Genomic DNA, 18,693 nt, shown 5'->3' on the forward strand with positions numbered 1-18,693 from the left:
GGCTCAAAAAAGGTTGAAAATCACTGATATAGAGTACATATTTATTTATATTTATTTAATCTTATCTTCATATTATTGTGAATGGTTACATTGCTTTCTACTTACTTTGCGGTTTCTTCTATGACAGCCGGAGCATCTGTACAGAGATCCACTTTAATTACTTGTGCAGATTTCGGCTCAATTACTCCACTGGTTGGAGACATACTGATGGGGAGGTGGCCACTGTATTTTATCTTAAAAGTACCTGATAAAAGAGATAAATTGACATCATAGAAAGGAACATTCATAATATATCAACTACAGTGACTTGTGAAAGTATTCACCCTGTTGGCATTTTGCGGATTTCGATACCTCGCAACCTGGAATTTCATTGTTTTTTTTTTTAGTTTTTACATCATGTAAAGAACATGCCTACAACTGTGAACATTTGTTCAAGGCCTCCAACAATTGGTTAGTGCAATTGTTGGAGGCCCTGGACAGGTAAGCATCTCTGCCTGTATACTGGTGTTTTTTTGTCTAGAATAGTGGAGGTCTTTCCTCTTATGGTGTTTTTTCAGATTAGGACTGCCAATATGTAAGGACCCTTGACGCGGGATGGCAGCTTAAATATTGTGGCCATAATATCGACCAATACCTTGCATACATTATGTTTTTGGTGCACTGTATAATTTTCCAAGGTGCGGCTGGGCCCTAGATGGCTCTGTACACTGTGGCCTCTGTTCACACAGGATGCATTACAGTCAGCAATGGTTAGCCCGCTATATGGTGTCATTAATAGGCTTTGAGCCATATACTTTGCATTCCTGAGTGAACACGCCACATACAGACTATTTGTTTGCACAGGTGCACCAAGCGGCCAATTCCTGATTGTAGGGTGTCTGCATTATCGGTATTATTGCACCTGTGTATTTGCCATCTTAACTTGAGTCCGCTGCACTTTGGTTAGTGCAATTGTTGGAGGCCTTGGACAGGTAAGCTTCTCTGCCTGTATACTGGTGTTTTTTTTGTCTAGAATAGTGGAGGTCTTTCCTCTTATGGTGTTTATTTATATAGCACCATTAATTCCTTGGTGCTGTACATGAGAAAGGAGTTACATACAGGGTTATAGATATCATTTACAGTAAACAGGTTTACAGTGACTGACTGGTACAGAGGGGAGAGAACCCTGTCCTTGCGGACTTACATTCTATGGGATAGTGGGGAAGAGACAGAAGGTAGGGGTGAGGCGGCGGCTCTGGCGGGGGTGAGGCGGCGGCCCTGGCGGTGGTGAGGCGGCGGCTCTGGCGGTGGTGAGGCGGCGGCTCGGTTATTGTAGGCTGTAGGCTTTCCTGAAGAGATGGGTTTTCAGGTTCCGTCTGAAGGATCCGAGGGTGCTGGATAATCGGACGTGTTGAGGCATGGAATTCCAGAGGATGGGGGATATCTTGGAGGTGGTTGTGTGAGGAACGAATAAGTGTGGAGGAGAGTAGGAGGTCTTGGGAGGATCGAAGATTACGTGAGGGAAGATATTGGGAGATTAGTTCAGAGATATAGGGAGGGGACAGGTTTTGGATGGCTTTGTAGTTCAGTGTTAGTAGTTTAAACTGGATTTGTTGGGGAATTGGGAGCCAGTGGAGGGATTTGCAGAGGGGAGAAGCAGGGGAGTAGCGAGGAGAGAGGTGGATTAGCCGGGCAGCAGAGTTGAGGACAGACTGGAGTGGTGCAAGAGAGTTAACTGGGAGGCCACAGAGGAGGGTGTTGCAGTAATCGAGGCGGGAGATGATGAGAGCATGCACAAGAGTTTTGGTAGATTGTGGGCTGAGGAAGGAACGGATTCTTGCAATATTTTTGAGTTGGAGGCAACAGGAGGTGGCAAGAGCTTGGACGTGAGGTTTGAAGGACAGGGCAGAGTCGAGAGTTACCCCGAGGCAGCGGATTTCAGGTGCGGGAGAGAGCGGGATGCCATTTACCATAATAGATAGATCGGGTAGGGGGGATACATGAGGTGGGGGAAAGAGGATGTGTTACGGAACCCTCCAGCACCCAGAATATGTTGTGCAGTTATATGTATGTATAATAGGTTCCATGTGAGATGCATGTCCCTAATGCATCAGCCCATAGGCTGCGCCCCTGGGCAGAGAGGACCAGATATCCCCCTTCTGACCTCCCCCACCTTTGTAATTCTCACAGTAAATATCGGCAGGCTCCGGCCACCTGTGGCTATTGTAATGTATGTCTGGCCTGCTGCTTTTCAAGTGGCCCGCCCTCTGTATCTGTGTGATATATTCTGTGTCCTGTGAGTAAAGTGTTGTCACACTGGAAATACGTGGAGAAGTAGTGATCTTTCATATGCGCCCATGTAACCAAGCAATTCCAGCCAGCGGCCTTCATTCAGACTCCAGCCAAAGCAGAGTGGACCTCCTGAAACACGGGGTGGTAATGAAAGAGGTACTCCAGCACGGTAGTCCCCGTCACACTGGTAGCAGACAGCGGGATGTGATACCCTGTCTACAGGAGGAAAGGAATGAATGGAAAACAACTACCAGAAGTTTAAGAGGACAACATTAAAAGATCTGGTGGAATCCCGAGGGTTAATCGCCAGCAACAAAACAAAAGCGGATTTGATAGCAGCCATCATGGAACACGACAGTGCAGTGCCCCCCAATGTGAACGTGGAGGAGACTGAATTCCAGAGGGAGGTAAAGAACAGACTGGCGTTCTATGGCCCAAACTCTGCAGTAGAGATCCTACGAGAGGTGATGGCTGATGTGCGTACTGATCTGAAGGAAAAGATGGCCGAGTGGACCAGGATAGAGCTAGCCAAGATGGAGTTGGCAGAGCGGACCAAAGTGGAGCTGGCCAAGATGGAGAGTCAGCGAGCAGGGGGAGCTCTGGCCTCCACCCAGGTACCTTCAACAGTAAGCCACAAAAAGATCCAGTATAATGCCTTCCGACAGTTGGGGGAGGCTGAGGAAGACATTGATGGCTTTCTGCAGGACTTTGAGCGGCAGTGTGCCCTTCATCAAGTGAAGCCGGAGGAACGGGTTCAGATTCTGGCCAGCAAGCTGACAGGCCGGGCAGCGGACGCCTATCGCCTGGTACCTGATGAGGACTGTATGGACTATGAGCGGATCAAAGAAGTGATCTTGGCCCGGTATGCGCTGACACCAGAGGCATACCGCCAAAGGTTCCGTGGACTTATAAAACGAGTAACCGATACCCATGCTGAATGGGCCTGTAAATTATGGTGGTCACTGCTACAGTGGGTACAAGGGAGCCAAGCAACCACTAAGGAGGACGTCCTCCAGCTCTTCTTGTTAGAACGATTCTTTAATGGACTAACCCCCGAGACACAGGAATGCCTTCGGGACAGGCAGCCAACTACTCTTGAGGAGGCAGCTCGTCTGGCCGATGAGCATCATGATGCCAGGAGGCCTCAGTTGTCCGGATCAAAGATGGTCACTAGGGGTCCGCCCATGGACCTGGAGGCCCCCAAACCACAGAAGATTGTAGGGGGACCAGCTAAAAACCCGGCCTACCACAGTCCCCCTGGGGCGCGATGCCACACCTGCCATCAGCTGGGACACCTGCAAAGACAATGTCCCAACCAGACTCAGCATACCCAGTGGCCAAAGGCGAGAACAGCTACCTTCAGCCGTGCCGCTGTACACTGCTACCAAGGCAAAGCTGACCTGGCATTGGGGGCTATGACTAACCAGGGGGTGGAAGAGATGGAGGAAGTGCTGCATGAAGTAGACCCCGTGCAGGCAGCCCGGGCAGATAATCGACAACAGCATCGACAGGCCGTGTGGATTAATGGGAAACGTATGCAGGGACTAAGAGATTCCGGGGCAACTTTGACCCTTGTGAAGCCTCATCTCGTCCGGGACCAAGAGAAGACAGACCGGACAGTGGCAGTCCGTGTAGCAGGGGGAGCCATACATCGACTGCCCACTGCCAGGATTCACCTGAACTGGGGAGTCGGGGATGGCCTTGTTGAGGTCGGCTTGATGGAGGATTTGCCTGCAGACGTCTTGCTGGGAAATGACTTGGGGCCCATATTGTCTGCCTTCTCGATTGCCCTTCTGGCTGAGACATATCCTGTGACCACCCGGAGACAAGCTCGAGCTGCGGAGGCGGAATCACACTCAGAGGAGGCCCAGGTAAGACATCCCAGCCCTACACGTATTCCCATAGCCAGACACATTTCTTGGGCCACCCCAGCTGAATTTAAGAGGGAGTTACTTGAGGATCCTTCATTGGAGGGATATCGTGGGAAGGCACAGGAGGGGAGAGGGGTACTGGAAGGGGAACAGTTTGTATGGAAGCAGGGACTCCTCTACCGGATCACAAAGCAGCACTACATAGGGACGAGCCCCACTATAAAACGACAGCTGGTAGTTCCCAAGAAGTATAGGCAGGAGTTACTGCGAATCTCTCATGACATACCCTTGGCCGGGCACTTCGGCGTCAGTCGCACCAGGCATCGTCTGACACAAAACTTCTTTTGGCCGGGGGTAACCTATGATGTTCGTCAGTACTGCCAGACCTGTGACAGTTGCCAGTGCATTGGCAAGAGGGGAGATAGATGCAAGGCCAAATCACGCCCCCTCCCCATTGTGGAGGAACCATTTAGCCGAGTAGCGGTCGATCTGATAGGGGCCGTTAGCCAAACCCAGTCCGTCAGGGAAAAGGTATATATTGACAGTGGTAGATTATGCCACACGGTATCCAGAGGCGGTTGCGTTACCTAACATACTGGCAGAGACGGTGGCGGCTGCCCTGCTCCGGGTTTTCTCACGGGTTAGATTTCCCCGGGAGATTATCTCAGACCAGGGTACCCAGTTCACAGCAGAGGTGAGGTGACCAACCAACTGTGGAAGCTGTGTGGCGTAAACTCCATTAGAAGCGCCCCATACCACCCGCAAACCAATGGGTTTTGTGAACGCTTTAACGGGACGTTAAAACAACTCATTGGGACTTTTACCAGGACCTACAGGGACTGGGAGAAAATCTTGCCACACCTCCTGTTTGCCTATCGGGAGGTGCCCCAAGAATCCACGGGGTTCTCCCCGTTCGAAATGGTATACGGGAGGCGGGTAAGGGGACCCCTAGACTTAGTGCTAGAACACAGGGAAGGGGAGGACATCATAGAAGGGGTACCTATTGTACCCTATGTGCTGGAATTCCGGGACCGCCTACAGGAGCTGACCCAGGCTGTACGTGGGAACATGCAGGTGGCCCAGCGGCACCAGCGCATATGGTACGATCGATGGGCCAGAGAACGCACCTTGGAAATAGGACAGAAGGTCCTGGTGTTAGAACCCACTAGGCAGAACAAGTTCCAAGCTGCATGGCAGGGACCCTACCAGGTAGTGGGGAAAATAGCCGACACCACCTATAATGTCACCGATTGTGATGACCCCAGGGTTATCCGCATGTTCCACGTGAATATGCTGAAGCCCTACCGGGAGCGCCCTGAAGAGGTAGTGGCCATCTGTGCACCTGAAGCAGAGGATTTAGCCAGACTTCCCTTGCCTGATGTCTTAGGGGAAAGGACTCAGTCTAAAACATGGGACCAGGTACACTTGGGTGAAGACCTAGGTCCCCGGGAGAGACAGCAGGCGGAGGCGTTGTTGAGGCAGCGACAGAGGATGTTTTCGGGGAAACCAGGGTACACTCACCTGGTACAACACAAGGTTGAGACCCAGGATCAGACCCCTTGTGACAACCCCCTTCCGCATCCCTGAGTTTGTATGAGAAGGGATGCGACAAGAGATACAAGAGATGTTGCGTTTAGGCGTCATTGAAGAGTCAGATAGTCCCTGGGCATCCCCCGTAGTGTTAGTGCCCAAGAAGGATGGGACTACATGGTTTTGTGTAGACTATCGTAAGCTCAATGAGAAAACGGTGAAGGATGCATATCCCATGCCGCGTGTGGATGAGTTGTTAGACCGGCTGGCGGGGGCAAAGTATTTGACCACCATCGATCTATGCAAAGGCTACTGGCAGATTCCCCTTAGTCCTGACGCTATTCCCAAGTCAGCATTTGTCACCCCGTTCGGCTTATTCCAGTTTCGAGTTATGCCATTCGGGATGAAGAATGCCACGGCGACCTTCCAGAGGCTGGCTGATCGGCTTCTGGATGGTCTCCAGGACTATGCTTGTGCCTACCTGGATGACATCGCCATCTACAGCGCGACACGGGAAGAGCATCTAAATCACCTAGAGACAGTATTGGACAGGATCCACAAGGCCGGAATCACCCTGAACCCAAACAAGTGTCACGTGGGCAAAGCAGAGGTTCAGTATTTAGGACATTGGGTGGGAAGTGGGAAACAGCGACCAGAACCAGCCAAGATTGAGGCCATAGCCAAATGGCTCACCCAACGCACTAAAACCCAGGTCATGGCATTTCTAGGGACAGCGGGCTATTACAGGAAATTTGTTCCCAATTACAGCAGCGTAGCCAATCCCCTCACTGATCTGACCCGTAAGAACCAACCCCGCCAGGTAACCTGGACCCCAGAGTGTGAGGAAGCCTTCCGCCAGCTAAAGGACGCCCTCACCAATACCCCTGTATTAGCCACACCCGATCCAACTAAACATTTCCTTGTTCACACAGACGCTTCTACTGTATGTTTGGATTGGGGCAGTACTGAGCCAAGTCAGGCCGGAAGGCCAAGAACACCCGGTAGCTTACCTGAGTCGGAAACTACTGCCCTATGAAGTAAGCTATGCGGCCATCGAGAAGGAGTGCCAGGCGGTAGTATGGGCACTCAAAAAGTTGCAACCATATTTGTATGGACAACAGTTTTCCCTCCTAACGGAGACAACGCCAGATTACTGCGGTGGAGTTTAGCCCTACAACCTCTGGATTTCACCATCCACTACAGACCCGACAAACAAAACGGTAACGCCGATGGACTAAGTCGACAAACGGAACTTGTACCAACCCCATAAACTTTGGTCATCCCCAAACCGATCCGTTAAGGATCAGACTGTGTATGCCAATTGCGTCGCTGAAAAGGGGAGCCGTGTTATGGAACCCTCCAGCACCAAGAATATGTTGTGCAGTTATATGTATGTATAATAGGTTCCATGTGAGATGCATGTCCCTAATGCATCAGCCCACAGGCTGCGCCCCTGGGCAGAGGGGGCCAGATATCCCCCTTCTGACCTCCCCCACCTTTGTAATTCCCACAGTAAATATCGGCAGGCTCCGGCCACCTGCGGCTATTGTAATGTATGTCTGGCCTGCTGCTTTTCAAGTGGCCCGCCCTCTGTATCTGTGTGATATATTCTGTGTCCTGTGAGTAAAGTGTTGTCACACTGGAAATACGTGGAGAAGCAGTGATCTTTTATATGCACCCATGTAACCAAGCAATTCCAGCCAGCGGTCTTCATTCAGACTCCAGCCAAAGCAGAGTGGACCTCGTGAAACACGGGGTGGTACTGAAAGAGGTACTCCAGCACGGTAGTCCCGTCACATGATGAATTTGGTTTTGTCTACATTGAGTTTTAGGAAGCGAGAGGTGAAGAAGGAGGATATGGCTGACAGAGACTTCGGGATTCTGGACAGCAGGGAGATGACCTCTGGGCCAGAGAGGTAGATCTGAGTGTCATCTGCATACAGGTGGTACTGGAAGCCATGGGACTTTATGAGTTGTCCTAGGCCAAGGGTATAGATGGAAAAAAGCAGGGGCCCTAGGACAGAGCCTTGAGGGACTCCAACAGAGAGAGGGCGGGATGAGGAGGTAGTGTGGCAGTGGGAATCGCTAAATGTGCGGTTGGACAGGTATGAGGCAATCCAGGACAGGGCAAGGTCTTTGATGCCAAGGGAAGAAAGAAAGAATCTGTAGCAGTAGGTAGTGATCGACAGTGTCGAAAGCAGAGGACAGGTCAAGAAGGAGGAGGATGGAGAACTGTCTGTTAGCTTTGGCTGTGACTAAGTCATTAGTAATTTTTGTCAGGGCAGTTTCGGTGGACTGGTGGGGGTGGAAGCCAGATTGGAGGTTGTCAAGGAGAGAGTTAGATGAGAGGTGGGAGGAAAGTTGAGCATGGACATGCTGCTCAAGGAGTTTTGAAGCAAACGGGAGCAGTGATATGGGACGATAGCTGGGCATAGCAGTTGGGTCAAGGTTAGTTTTTTTGAGGATGGGTGTGATTAGTGGTGCCTCTTGCTTAATGGTGTTTTATCCTTTGTGGCCTTTCAGAAAAGGTGTGTACTGCATATACTGACTGACGATGGGACACTTAGATTGCACACAGGACTTCCTTTCACTAAGCATGCCAAGGGGAGTGAATACTTTCACAAGCCACTGTATCTACGTAATTAGCTATCTTCTAGGTAGTTAGCTAACAGTAATGCCTAGTTGTAGTAATCAATTTCCACAGGTGTCCACGGAAGAGTGTGGAGTATAAAAGAAGTGGTAAAGTAATGTATGAAAATCATCTAAATGAAAACAGAAAGGTGTTTATCGCATTCACAAGGCTACAGAGATTGTCCTCAGCCGAAGAAAAGCACGAACCAATTTAGAGCCGTCTTATTGGATTCATTATTACGTTCATTAGAGTGCCCTTGTGGGCTTTTTTCTCGCACAGCATGGATCATCACTGTCAGTTTAGGTACATGGATACGGGCAATAAACACAGTACATGGCGTTAAATAGAAAGCAGCATCAAGAAGAATTAGTGATGTAATTGCTAAAAAGGTAAAATGGCCAGGGTGAAAAATGAGTGAAGAATGATCGCACAGTATGGTGGAGTGGACAGACATTGTGGAGAAGAAAGGAAATAATTGCTTCATATAAAAAAAACAATGAGTCTGAAAAGTAAACTCCAGGTAAAACATGCAAACGTGTAATAATAAGCTTTTCGTCAGCAGGACTGCTAGACCCTGTCTCACATCCACATTTTTCAAAGGCAAAATTGAATTACAATCTTGGTATTCTAATATGGAACACAGTATGAGTAAATGTAATCTAAAAAAAAAAGAATCTAAGACTGAAAGCTTAAGTGTTATGTTGTCAAAGCGGCATTTTCAGTGAATCGACAGCATTATAATTTGTTTGTCACTAAAGCAGAGAGGCACAGGATGTACGCTGAGTGTTACAGATAAACTATGGTACTGTGTGGACCGGGATCACACGCACTACATGATACTGCTAAGGCTAAGTTCACATTAATACTGTGCTGTCTGCCAAGCACTACGTCAGGGTTTCCATCAGAATCCCAGAAAAACTGTATTTCACAGAAACCTGGACAGAGACATTTATTTGAATGAAACTGACGGAGTCACTGTGGATAGTTGTCTAGCACTGTCCTGGCAGTATTCGTCATTTTAAGACAGGCACAAATTTATATTCATGTATTGTAAAAGACTGAAACAGTTTTTTAAAAACTTTTTGACAGCAAATGTTGTAGTAAAGAGAGACACCTACGGTCAGCTATGGTTTATACAAGATATCTGGAATATCTGATCCTACTATCTCTATTCTATGACATATTTGAATGAGCAACAAAATGGAATCATTGAAAAATACAACTCAGCCCCCCAGAACAAGACTACATGTCACAGGGTTACCGCAACAGAGAGGAGTCAGAACACCACAGCGTCTTATTGCTCCTACTCCTGCACTGAAAAAAAGCACTACACCTTCTTTTTAAATGGTGTTAATTTCTTTTGGCAGTACTGGGGTTAATCGGCCATGTTGGGAGCTCTGGGAGTCTGAGCTATCAGCTAAGCTCGGTTAGCCACTCCTATCCACTATATAATCTGGGTCCTGTTTGAAACACATTGTCAGAGATAGCTAATGCTGCATGGCTGGGAGGAGAGTTGTTTGGTGGTTATATGAGAAGGAGTTTGAAGGAGTTATCTGTGACTGTTGCATGTAAGTGTGATAATTCCCTTTCCTCCTTTTACTTTGGTTTTCCCCCATCTTCCACTCCCCGATGCATTCCTCTGTTATATGTGAGTGAATACTTGTATGCCTGGTATTTTCAGTTGCCCTTGTTCGTCTGGTTGGTGTACCGCAGTGCATGGCTGGTCCCCTCTTCCCTGGGTGGGGGAAGGGAATAGACAGAGGGCGGATACAAGAGATAAGGCAAGGTTGGTGGCCCCGGCATCTTCACCTTCAGAAGTAACACGGGGAATAGGGTGACCCTGGTCCCAGGTCACCCGACATCCAAGTTTTGACACTACATCAATGGAAAATTAAAAATATTATGGCCCACACAGTAGGGTAGCTGCCGAGGGGGCTGTTGCCCTGTGCCCCGTGCTCTCAGGGGCCCACCCAGAGCTACTCTACAGTTAACTGTATGGGTGTGCAAATAGCCCATACAGTTGAACTCTGCGGCAGAACAGGGAGACTTGATCTCTCTGCATAGCCACCCAGGGGGCTATGGGGCCCGTGAGTCAGGGTATCGCAAGTTCAACTTAATCAGTTGGCTGCCGATACAGTAAACATCACTGATGAGAGAAGAAGAGTCACGCTCCTTCTCCCATAATTCCCCCTCTGCATCTAACAGCATTGACAGCAGGTGGGATTACATCAGAACTTGGCGCCCACTGTCCTGAGACGTGTGGGCACTCGGAGCAACGGGAGAACGAGGCCTATGTGGAGTGCATTATACTATAGAGGCCTATGGGGAGTGTATTAAACGGTATAGAGGCATATGGGAAGTGCATTATACTATGTAGATTCTGCCTATGGTGAGTGCAGTATACCATATAGAGTCTGACTATGGGTAGTCCATTATACTATATAGAGTCTGCCTATGAGTAGTGCATTATACTATATAGTGTATGCCTATGTGGGAGCATTACACTATATAGAGTATGCCTATGAGGGGTGGATTGTACTATATGGAGTGGGCACTTATTTTTATAGGGTAACTCAGGTTATTGGACTGTGAAAGGGGCACACACAGGGCTATATTACTTTATTGGGAGCAAATTGTGGGCATTGTTTTCTAGGACACATGCACAGGGCATTGTTGTATTCTAGAGGGTTGTTATACCATTTGGATGGAACACAGTACCACACAGTAGGTGCAGTAATAGGGACACATATGGCAGCAGTGGATCAGTATTGGGGTATCAGCAGGATGAGGAGTTTGTGCAGGTTGGGAATACATGGAGACGGTGCAGGTAATGTGAGAAGTCAAATGTGTCTTTGTTGCATTCTATGCAGCCGACTCCTGGCTGGAGACATTGTTGTGTTGGTCTGGGCCAGATGGAAAAGACGAGAAAAGTGAACGATTCCACCAGAAAGAACGTCAAATGTAAGTAACTATCTGTAAATGTACTGGAATCTATATGTTCTGCAGGACTGGTATCTACGACTATATGGTCACCATATGGCGGTGATATAAATGATGGTTATTGTGTAGAGATTATTTTCAGTAACAACCTGGTTATCTGCTGAGGTTCTCTTACATCAACTATAAGGCCGGGGTCACACTTGCGAGTGCAATGCGAGAAACTCGCACGAGTCATACTCGCCACAGCCGCCGGCACTCGGGACTGGAGTGTGCGGCTGCATGTATTTCTATGCAGCTGCATGCTCCGGTCCCGAGTGCCGGGTATTGAGGCGAGAGACTCGTGCGAGTTTCTCGCATTGCACTCGCAAGTGTGACCCCGGCCTTAGGGTCAGGGTTACCTGGTTAGGGGCCCACTCAGAAGTTTGGCCACCCCTGAACCAAAACCCTAGCTACACCTCTGGCCCCACACGATAATGAAAGAAACAAAAAAAAGATCCACTGACAATAAGCCAGTCACAAAAAAGGCTTCTAGCAGGAACTCCCAAAGATCAGAAATCTGTGAGAAAACTTGCAAGTTTTTATTTATTCTGCAGCACTGCTACAGTAGAAAATAAGCATTGTACTGTGCAAATCAGTGGGTTGTCAGCATAATTCAGGATCGGTTATTTCAGAATTCCCTAATAGGGAAAATAAAAAATGTTTTACATTAAACCAGACAACAATTAAAATGTTTTAAAAGTTTATCTCACAGATTGATAGGTTGTTGTCATACGTACACACTTTCCAATGCCGTTTAGGACACAACATTACAAATCTTACATTACTGTGCCTTTAAATCCAGCAATGTTATAGTATCTAACCCTATGATCACACTTAAGAAGGTATGCAGAAGTGGATGGCTAAGTAGGTCAGAGTGCACTTGCACTTGTAAACTAGCAGTGCTTGAAGTCTTTCAAGATCTCATCAATGCTTTCATTTTAATTAAACAGACTTGCAGGAGCCGAAAACAGCAGCATGTAATACTCTTATTTTCTAGTCTTCAGATGCTAAAATGAATTGAGGAAGCCGCACTCTTCCAAACATGCTTTAAGTGAGTTCTAATGCTGCCATCTAGTGGAATTATACACAGGGACGTCACACGGATTGTGTTGTGCCCATTAGATTTTAATGCCATAATATAGAGATATTTTTCTAAACTATGTTGTCAGAAAAATAACCTCTTAGTTGTAAGAAATCCAAATAATTCACACTTAGAAGTTGTATTTATAGCAACTCATAAAGGCTTTGATTTCACACATCACTTTTTTTTCTGCTTAATTTAATCTAAAAATCTTTTATATACAGTGGTACCTGAACGTTTGTGAACTCTTCAGAATTTTCCATATTTGTTTAAATTTGACTTAAAACTACATCAAAATTTCAGACAAATCATGAAAATAGGTTAAACAAATGTGTAAAAAATAGTAGACTTTGTGATTTTTTTAAATGAGAAAATTAACCCAATATCGCCTGACATGTGACATGAGCAGTTCATGGGAGAAAACCCACCAAAGTATACTGTAAAGTAATACTACTATATATACCCTGATAATACTGTATGATGGATAAGTATCTTTCTGTTTTTCTCAACATTGAGGGTACCAAGAAATGGGCAATGTTGAGGAATGCAGAAGCAGTGGTGGCCAAGAAACTTAGTACAGCAGATGAAAAACACATCATGCCTACTTCGAAATCAGAAAATATCCAGATGTGTCATCAGCTTGGAATTGGCAAACACCAATGGGACCCAGATGCACCCATATACTGTTTGGAGAAGTCTGGCCAGAAATGGTCTTTATGGAAGAACTGTAGCTCAAAACCATACTTTCGACATGTTAACAAGGCCAAGTGATTAAACTATACACAAAAATATAATAACTAGAGTACAGAAAAGCCGCAGTAGCTCTTCTCAACTGATAAATCTAAATGTTAAATATTTGGAAGTAACAGAAGGCAGATTGTTTGCAAAAGTGTTTGAGAACGGTACAATACTGAGCAACAGTGAAGAATAGTGGAGGATCCTTGGAAGTTTGGTTCTGTTTTTCAGCAAAAAGAGTTGGGGAGTTTGGTCAAGATTAGGAGTGTATTCAATCCTGAGAAATACAGGCAGATGCTTATTGTTACACACTTGTCCCATGCTTCCTGGGCTCCACTACTTTCTCCTCGGTCCAGTGCTGTCTGTTGTTCTCCACATTGAGTATTGCAAGTTGCCCGGCATGGCTCGATGACATCATATCCCTATGCCTATTTAAGGCCCACTAAGAAACAGACCTGTTTCTTAGGATTAAGACTCCTAGTGCTGTGTATACCTTGTTTGGTGTGCTCCACCATCTGCTCCTAGTTTACCTATCTTTGTGACCTTGCATAACATCTGTCTTGCTGGGTAACCTTCTGCAATCCTGGATTTACCCCTCGGTTGCAGTAAACCATATTCTGTTGTTGGACTGGTTCATGTTGAACATTCATTACTGCAGTACGCCTGTGGTTCCTCTGCTTTCTCTGGGTGTGGCTTCTCCCTTCAACTGCTATTGTGCTTATCTGGTCTCCAGTATGCCAAATCCTCGCTCCCCATGTGCCTTCCTGTCTGCTGCATCAATGCAAGGGATCCATATGCCCAATCGGACCTGAGGCTTTGAGGATCCACATCAACTGCTGAGCCTAACACTTATCTACCATGTCTGACTGGCCCCTAATTTATTCTGCAATGGGACAATAGCCCAAATCATATAGCCAATGTAATTAAGAATTAGCTTCAGTGTAAACAAAAAGGGAGTCCTGAAAGTGATGATTTGGTCCTCACAGAACCCTGATCAGTATCCCCAAGTCTGTCTGGAATTCCATGGAAAGACATAAGGATTTCACAAGCTTACATCCACAGAGGAATTCTGGTTGGTTCTCAAAGGTGTTTGAAGCAACCTCCATGCTGAGTTCCTTTGAAAACTGTTGTCAAGTGTATATAGAACAATTAATGCTTTGATGTTGTTTTGAAGGCAAAGCGTTGTTGTCACACCACATATTTATTTGATTTAGATAGTATATGGATTGTTTATACTGTTTATGTACTATTAATAGAAAACTGTGTCAGATCAATGTTCTGGATTTTACCTGGAGAAGAACCATGGTTTGTAATTGTAATCTCCTTGTAAATCACTTTACTGTTTGCCACTATGCTGCCAAAATTCACTTCTGGATCAATCTGTAGATAGCAGGAAGGGGTGAAACTGGAAGAAAAACACAAGACAGTAATTAGATATAATGACTAGATATGCTCTACACCAGGGGTCCCCAACCTGCAGCTCAGGAGCCACATGTGGCTCACGGTCCCATGAATTTTGGCTCGCGGCTGTCTGCCAGCTTGGTGCATAAGCTCCAGGTCTAGCAGACAGGTATAAAGAGAACATCTGAAAATGGTGAATTTTGTGAGAAGCCCTGCACAGAAGAGCAGATCTGGATTCACATATACTGGTCTTAGGGGTTTAGAGATGATTTAAGTATGGTATGCTGGAGACAAGATGATAGCACCTGTCAGAGGAGATGCTTAAAGCTGGATGTGACAGTGTCTTAGGAGTGCTTTATAGGACAATACTGAATAGGGGGTATTGTGGGAACTCCTGAATCTTACTATGCTACTTTGGGGTGATTTTCGTGGAAATGCTTTGGTTACCATTATGCCTGTAATGGGGGCTTTGGTTGCCACTATTGTGGGGGGGCGGGACCTGAATGTGGCTCGCGACCCTCTGTCAAGGCTGGCTGTGGCTCACGACCCTCTCACAGAGCTGAATATGGCTCTCAAGGTCAGGAACGTTGGGGACCTCTGCTCTACACAGTGTAAGTAGTTGAGAAGGTAATACACGCTTGCAACCTTTGACAACTAACTGTCCAGGAGATGCGTGACTGAGGCATGCAAACAATTTTTACTAAGTCACGCTCTCCATATGCATTGCAAATCCAAGGTTCATACCCTACTCCCTGCCGATGTGGGGCTAGCATCATGCACAAGAAACCTTCAAGAAGTGGTAGTCTTCAAAAGACTTCTGGAAAGATAAAGAAGCTCCTAAATATCTTTAATTACCAAAACACACTTGGCTACGGTCCTACATCTCAGTGGCTGGCGCAGAGCAGCAGAGTCATGGCACCTAACCTGCGTCAGAATCCACTTACCTGGCTAGCCTAGCTAGACTTCCTTAATACCCACCCTGTACCTAATGCTTAGCTTATGGCATGCGGCAGCCTTGTCCGATTCCAACAGAAGCTTCTAGGCCCTACCTATTCAGCTATATGATCGCTCCCTCGGATTAGATCAGATGAGAGTTTGCTCAGCTACCTTCGAGGCAGGAGGTGGAGCCATGATGTCGGCGCGAGAAGAGGATTCTCCACCGCGGAGCGTGGCAGGACTTCACTCTGGATCTTCAGTCACTGAAGATCCAGATGTTAAGTGGTCCAGTCTTCACAGTTGCGCGGTGGGTGAGTATGATATCTGTGTGTGTGTCTGTCTGCGTGTGTGTCTATGTGTGTGTATCTTTCTTGCAGCTCCTGTCCTACACAGTACCATACTGTATATACAGGTCCACACTATATCCTGCATTACACTGTGTCTGTGTATAACGTATGTCTATAGTGCGGACCTGTTTACAGTATAGTGCTGTGTATACACTTTATACAGCCCCTCAGCCTCTATTCTATATACAGCCAGCACAGCAACAGCCTCTGATATATACAGCCTCTGTTATATACAGCCTAGCAGCAGCTTATAATATATACAGCGCAGCAGCAGCCCATCATATATATATACAGCCCAGCAGAAGCCTCTCATACATATACAGCCCAGCAGCAGCCTCTGACATATAGAGCCCAGCAGGAGTCTTTGATATAGACAACCCAAATTTCTACAGCTGTGTACAGTGTGAAGCAGAAGGACTGTTAAGACAAATGAATCAGCTTGAAATTGGTATGAACACCACCTTCTGGAATGATATCCTGCAAAGAACAAATGCTACTAGTAAAAATCTACAACACGCAAAACTCGATCTAAACACTGCTGTGGCGTCACTGACCAGCTTAAAAAACTATGTCGCATCAAAGCGTGACTCCTTCAAAATTTATGAGAAGCAAGGCGAAGAGCTGTCTGGTTCATCTGAGTATGTTCAGACGATAACTCGACACAGGCGCCGAAATGTGTGTCTCAATCCATTGGATTATGGCCATACGGAAGAAGTACAACTCAGCCCTTCTGAAAAATACAGAACAGAAACTTTCTTGCCTATCATCGATCGGTTTATCGCTTCTCTTGACCAATGTCTTCAAGCATATAAAGATATATCAAGCAAATTTAGCTTTTTTAGCCATCGGAAAGAACTGTCTTCAGACGAGCTTAACACCACAGCTGAGCAACTCGTCAGGTCTTATTCAGATGACTTGGACATTACATTTATCGATGAACTGTGTCAGTTTGCAACATTTGCCAATTTATTCACAGACGAGGAGCCAAAAGATATCAGCACTGAACTTCATATGCCAGCTTATCATGGAAAAGGGTGTGCAGGACACTTTCCCAAATATTGAGATAGCTCTAAGGATTAGTGTTGAGCATTCCGATACTGCAAGTATCGGGTATCGGCCGAAATTCACTGTATCGGATTTCCGATACTGAGTTCCGATACTTTTAAGATATCGGATACCGGAATCAGAAGTTCCCATAGTGCAATGAGGCACTATAATGGAGTGTGGGTTGTGCGTGGGCAGAGACTGCATGTCTGTGTGTGCGGGCGGGGTCTGTGCGTGACCGTGGGGGGTCTGTGCGGGCCTGCCGGGGGTCTGCACGGGCCTGCCGGGGGTCTGTACGGGCCTGCCGGGGGTCTGTACGGGCCTGCAGGGGTTCTGTACGGGCCTGCCGGGGGTCTGTGCAGCCTGCTGGGGGTCTGTGTGGGCCTGCCGGGGGTCTGTACGGGCCTGCCGGGAGTCTGTGCGGGCTGCCGGGGGTCTGTGCGGGCCTGCCGGGGGTTTGTGCGGGCCTGTTGGGGGTCTGTATGGGCCTGCCGGGGGTTGTGTGTGTGTGCAGGCATCGTCCTTCGGGACTACAAGTCCCATTGGGCTATGCCTGCTACAATGATAGTGATTGACATATTAGCCAATGATGGCACAGTAGTAGTTCCATCATCCAGCTAATGTGTTGAATGTAAAAAAAAACAAAACACAAACATACATACTACATACAACACACTACATACATACAACATACATACTACATATATACATACAACATACATACTACATACATAATACATACATACTACATAGATAGTACATACATACTACATACTACATACATACTACATACATACAACATACATACAACATACATACTACATACATACATACTACATACGTACAACATACATACAACAAACTACATACATACTACATACATACTACATACATACAACATACATACAATATACATACAACATACTACATACATACAACATACTACATACATACTACATACATAGAAAATAGAAATAGAGATTCCAGCAGCATAAATAAATACCACCAGCTAGAAGCATTGTTATGCCTGCTTCTCTATGGATTATATTACAAAATAAAAAATAGTGGACAAATAAACTATACCACCTAAAGATGAGTACAAAGTACTCATAGACCACTATAGCACTCAAAATGTAAAATCAATAAAGTTTATTGAACATCAATATTAAAAAATATATCATAACATATGAGGATCTCAAAAGACAAAAATCCATAAACGGCAGTGGTGATACATTAACATATATCACATAGCATTGTATCGTATATACATGCTACTCTAATCCCATATGAGCTTCACAACACATCCTATAAGGTCACAGTCACATATACATATTCATACCCGGATGAGGGAAACTTAACATTGGGGATGTCCATGTAGAGATTGTAAATCAATGCTTACCCATTATAAGTCACAGACACCACCACACAAAAAGTCCCAACGCGCGTTACACCCATGTGCTTTCTCAAGGGGAGTGTGTCTCAGATATGTGCCGTATATGGATTTTTGACTTAGTCTTTTGAGATCCTCATATGTTATGATGTATTTTTTAATATTGATGTTCAATAAACTTTATTGATTTTACATTTTGAGTGCTATAGTGGTCTATGAGTACTTTGTACTCATCTTTAGGTGGTATGTTGTATGTATGTTGTATGTATGTGGTATGTTGTATGCATGTTGTATGTAAGTATGTAGTATGTATGTAGTATGTTGTATGTATGTATGTGGTATGTTGTATGTATGTACTATGTATGTAGTATGTATGTTTGTGGGTTTTTTTTACATTAAACACATTAGCAGCATGATGGGACTACTACTGTCCCATCATTGGCTAATGTGTCAATCACTGCCATTGTAGCAGGCAT

At 46.1% G+C, this 18,693-nt stretch overlaps 1 protein-coding gene across 2 annotated transcripts in view; it reads right to left on the reverse strand.

Moving 5' to 3' along the window:
• CFAP47 (cilia and flagella associated protein 47) overlaps positions 1-18,693 on the reverse strand; it is an 816,247-nt gene that overhangs the window by 757,933 nt on the left and 39,621 nt on the right. For both annotated transcript variants that reach the window (XM_077296700.1, XM_077296701.1), the window contains exons 4-5: positions 14,389-14,504; positions 106-244 (exon numbers count right to left, since the gene is read on the reverse strand). In XM_077296700.1, coding sequence (XP_077152815.1) covers positions 106-244; positions 14,389-14,504 — 255 coding nt within the window. The remainder of the gene's footprint in view (positions 1-105; positions 245-14,388; positions 14,505-18,693) is intronic.

The sequence above is a fragment of the Ranitomeya variabilis genome, chromosome 3 (assembly GCF_051348905.1).
Source record: "Ranitomeya variabilis isolate aRanVar5 chromosome 3, aRanVar5.hap1, whole genome shotgun sequence".
Lineage (NCBI taxonomy): Eukaryota > Metazoa > Chordata > Amphibia > Anura > Dendrobatidae > Ranitomeya > Ranitomeya variabilis.